Here is a 4428-nt window from a genome sequence, read left to right as displayed (position 1 = left end):
TGGGAATTCAAAGAGTGTTGAAGGAGAAGTGTGTTTTTTTTTTTTTAAACTGTCCAATCATGTGTCGCCACATGGCACGCTGTCAACCATGATGTCAAAAAGAATCTACATATAGCATGATTATTCTGAAAATAATAACTGATCTATTGACATGCACGCCAGCAAAATAAAGTTCAAACATAAAGAGGTTCAAGCTGGACACTTGAATCCAGAGGCCATTTCACCTTCAAACTTCAGGAATGTGAAAACTTGTCTGCTAAAATTCAGAAATTTCAATGAAAGACTCAAACAACGCAGCAGTTTTGTTATATGAAACTATAAACTCTAGAAAACCTAATTGAGACCTGCTATATAGACAGGGCCAATTGACAGGCCCTGTCGAGGTGCTGCCCTAAGGTGGCAGCAACTAGGCCCTCGATCTTGCATCACATGGGGTCCGCCGGATTCAAATCAAGGGCCCGGCCCTGTCAACAGGGCCTGTCAATTGGCCCTGTTTGACAAGGAAAAGTCAACCTAATAGGAAGCCTCTACACATCTTTATACAGCAGCTCAAACTTTGGTATTCGCTCAGGAGGCAGAGGACAACTTACTATGAGTTTGCCCTTCATCGCGCCTCTGTATATTGCCTGCAAGCATAGCATCATATATCCATTAACAAGAACAACAACAGTGACAAATGCTTCACCAAAACACTAATATACAAGAAAAAGTTTCAGCAGATATCTAGGAAAACTATTGGCTGCTAACTTGTACAACCTTTGCAATTTCAAAAAAGAAAAGTAAAATGAGCTAATAGTTACTGACAATCAATCCAAATAAAAACGTGAAACATTATATATAATTGGTCACCTAAGATTCTAGTAGTTTTACCCTAGGGTTGTGCTTCCAAGTAACTCACTTCCCAAACAGTCTCCAACATAAGAAAGAAGATAGTATCCTTTTAATATTTTAATGAATGTAGTCGATGGAGGCCAGAGTTAAGCATACTTTTAATATTTTAATGATGTAGACGATGGAAGCCAGAGTTAAGTTTCCTTTTAATATTTTAATGAATGTGGTCGATGGAGGCCAGAGTTACCGACTTCTACTCCCTTCATAGGCCATGACCTGTGTCTTAAGCTTTCGCTTCCTAGAATGTTGCATCATCACAACTCTCCTAATGTGGTAAGAATTGCAGCATAATGTTACGTACTCAATTACTTAAGGAAGTTGTTTATAATTAGTTTAAATTATAAATTGATAAAAATGAGTTATAGATAAGTAGATAATACTTGTGGGTGACACAAAATGTATGGATAAAAAGTAATTTGACCGATTATAAATTATTCATAAACGTTAGCCAATTATGGGCTAAAAGCTTGAAGCTTAAGTACACCAAACAAGACATCTTAATCTGTAGTACACATAATTATAAGTAGGAAGTAAAAGCCCATATATCATGTTCGATCCATCTGCGACGTTCAAGATTCCCGTATTAAGTAGAAGTGTACCTCCACAACATCTACAAAGTCTTGTTTTCTCTGAAATTTACCTACCCACTTAGTGTGGTCTGCACTCCTGCAAGAGTTAAAAAAATGTAACTCCAACCTCAAAAATCAAATCCAAGAACATATCTGCATGTGTAAAGGATTAAGACCACATAAGAAGTGGCAAGACAGGTTAGTTGTTAATTGATATTGCCAGTGACTTATATAGTCTTATACCTCTCCCTCTCGTCCCCTCCTTCACCAAAAAACAAGACGATGAAAGGTGGAGAACAAATATGAGCAAGCCAAAAATGTTATTGTCAAAAGTCTATATGAATTGTTCAACAACCAAAAGCAAGAGTTTTGGACGAGAAGATACCTTAAATAGATTACATGGATCAATTTGATCAGAATATCATGTCAACAAATTATCACAAGAGTCGAGGACATAAAGTCCCAGCTGTGTTTCTCTACTCCACCTTAAATTCAAGGTGCCCTTATTTTCACTTTTTATGCTTTTTTTTTTTTCTTTTTCTTTGAGTTTAATTATCTGCGTTAGAATTAGGAATTCCTCCTTCAACTCGTCCCAGCACCCTGTAGGTTCTCTTTTTTCTTTTTTCCTTTTTTTTTTTCCATCAATAATTTGAAGCCAACAGAATATATTTCAATACACACCATAGTCTATACTATATTAGAATCACAGAGACATTCATACCCAGAATCCATCTTCATGTGGTGAGCATTGAAGAAGAAAACTACAGATGGAATCAGCGTTATGTCAAAATACTTTAAATAAATCTGAATCTCATCCGAATCTATGTCCACTAACGCCACAGTCGCGAATTTCGACACATCTCTTGCCGACTTATATAACTGGTGGTCATCACAGATTTGAAAATTAGCAAATTACTTTGATTAATTAATCTTGAAAATTATTGTTGTTACACAGAGGGATAAGATGAGAGAACATACGATGTCGTCGAGCTGCAAGCAAACGGCGTCGGAGGAGCGCCCGAACCGGAGGACAAGTACTTTGTCAATGGTGTCTCTGATTATGGCATCCACTTCTTGCTTCTTCCTCAATGTCGGGAGTAAATATTCCATCTCTCTATGGCTATTTTGGGCTACGCAATTGATTACTGGTTTAACTGTTTTCCAGAGGGAAATTCCAAACGGGGACGGGAAAAAGAAGAATAAGGGCAAAGAATAAATAAATAAAGCTACTTGCGACGTCGTTTTGGAGATCTCAGGTTTAGCTAAGGAGGAAAGATTTTGGATCGAGAATATGATCCAAGAAAATGATACTTAAAAAATTGTACACGTCACACAAATGATTTACTAAATATTTTGAACTTTAAACAAAGGACATTATAAGGAGATTAGCAAAATCCCATCAAAATAAAGACGTGTATCGTTTATGGTTGAGATTAGAACGGTATCTGATCGTTTTCGAGCCCCCAACTTTCATTCTTGATTAATGAAAACATCCTTGGCAAATGCTTTCGCAGTTGTTCGTCTTTCATAAATTCAAAAATTTCACCTCTGACTATGAAATACGAATGCCCCCGACTGTTCCTGTTAATCATTGCTCCGATCCCGAAAGCCAACGTAATAGGACCGAAATCCTATAATGTTATCCCATGCTAATGTATCCAGAGCGTAGTGTCACGGATCGCAAGATCATGACTTAAGGTTTGGCATGACATGGGAATGTCATGGCACAAGGTGAGAAAACGAGATAGACTTATGGCAAATAAGGTCTATGCTTCGGCGGTACAAGGCGATGAGTGCGTCGCCAAATTCAGTGGGGGAGTAACTGACGCCACGCGGTCGTGACCGATTCGTCCCGGTAGCGATCGCAAGATAGCGCGGGTAACGCGTTTCAGAAGGACGGAACAGCTTGCGATAGGGGACGCAAGCAGATTCGGCAAAGGATGCAGGCAGATTCAGGCTGGGGACGCAAGTGGACTGTTTTGGGACAGAATGCAGGCTGCCTAGATCATGCATTTTTTTGGGTATTAATGAGGTTTTTCTAAGTCTCAACCTAGCCATTTTGGGAGGTAAAATACATGAACCTGCAGCCGGATATTTTGAGGATGCAAGTTGGCAACTTGCACAACTTGTCCACATGTGTGCCACTTGCAAGCTAAGCGCGAGTTGTATGCAAGCTAAGCGCGAGTTGGCAAGGATAAATATCAACGATGCAAGCTAGGCGCGAGTTGTATGCAAGCTAGGCACGAGTTGGCGACAACTTGCAAGGCCAAGTTGTAATACCATCCACTTGAAGACAACTAAGAATGAGTTGGCGACAACTAAGCACGAGGTGGTGACAACTAAGCGCAAGTTGTAAAGTTGAAGGTTAAGGAGGTTTAAGTTTTCCTATAAATAGAGGTGTAGTCTCATTTGTAAATAGTGTGTAGTAGATGGTAGAGAATGTAGAGTGAGTGAGTTTATTCTTTCAAGAGAGATTGTAAAGTTTTTCCTTTCATTTATATAAAAAAAGTTTCCCCATCCTTTACTTGTTTTCCATATATTACTTACTTCAAAATTCTCTTCTCAACGTGGGTATAATTTAGCCTCATTGATTAAATTATTTGTGGGCGTAGAAAGGCTGACTTAACGTTTTCTCGTGAGGTGCGGGAATTGTAGAACGTTAAGGCCGCACGGTTCTAGTTTGTTCGGGTGTAACGAAACTAGACCCGTGACAAGTGGTATCAGAGCAAGGTTCACGCGGGGTTGAACCAGTTTTTCATCTCAGAGGTGAGGTGACATCCGTGTAAGGTTCACGTGGTGTGGACTACGGAGGCAATTTAAGGCAAAGGCTTGGTTGTGGTAACCAAGTGCGGCTGTGGTAGCCAGATTCGCCGGAGATTCTTGGAAGCTAGATTTGGGTGAGGTGCTCAAATGGCGGAATCTCAAGAAACTGTTGATATTGAGATTGAGGAGAGGGGCCGAGGTGCTG

The 4428-nt window shown here is 39.7% G+C and overlaps 1 protein-coding gene across 1 annotated transcript; it reads right to left on the bottom strand.

Annotated features, from left to right (window-relative positions):
- Nucleotides 1-256: 256 nt before the first annotated feature.
- LOC111378856 (thioredoxin-like protein 4B) lies at nt 257-2691 on the bottom strand. The gene is made up of 4 exons (XM_023002141.1): nt 2439-2691; nt 2182-2339; nt 1491-1557; nt 257-626 (listed from the first exon to the last, which is right to left on the bottom strand). Exons 1-4 carry the CDS (start codon nt 2568-2570, stop codon nt 528-530), a joined length of 456 nt encoding a protein of 151 aa, XP_022857909.1. The 5' UTR covers nt 2571-2691; the 3' UTR covers nt 257-527.
- Between the last annotated feature and the right edge of the window lie 1737 nt (nt 2692-4428).

The sequence above is a fragment of the Olea europaea genome, unplaced genomic scaffold, assembly GCF_002742605.1.
Source record: "Olea europaea var. sylvestris unplaced genomic scaffold, O_europaea_v1 scaffold1883, whole genome shotgun sequence".
Classification (NCBI taxonomy): domain Eukaryota; kingdom Viridiplantae; phylum Streptophyta; class Magnoliopsida; order Lamiales; family Oleaceae; genus Olea; species Olea europaea.
Note: the sequence above shows the minus strand (reverse complement) of the source record. Positions and strands in the feature narration are given on the sequence as shown.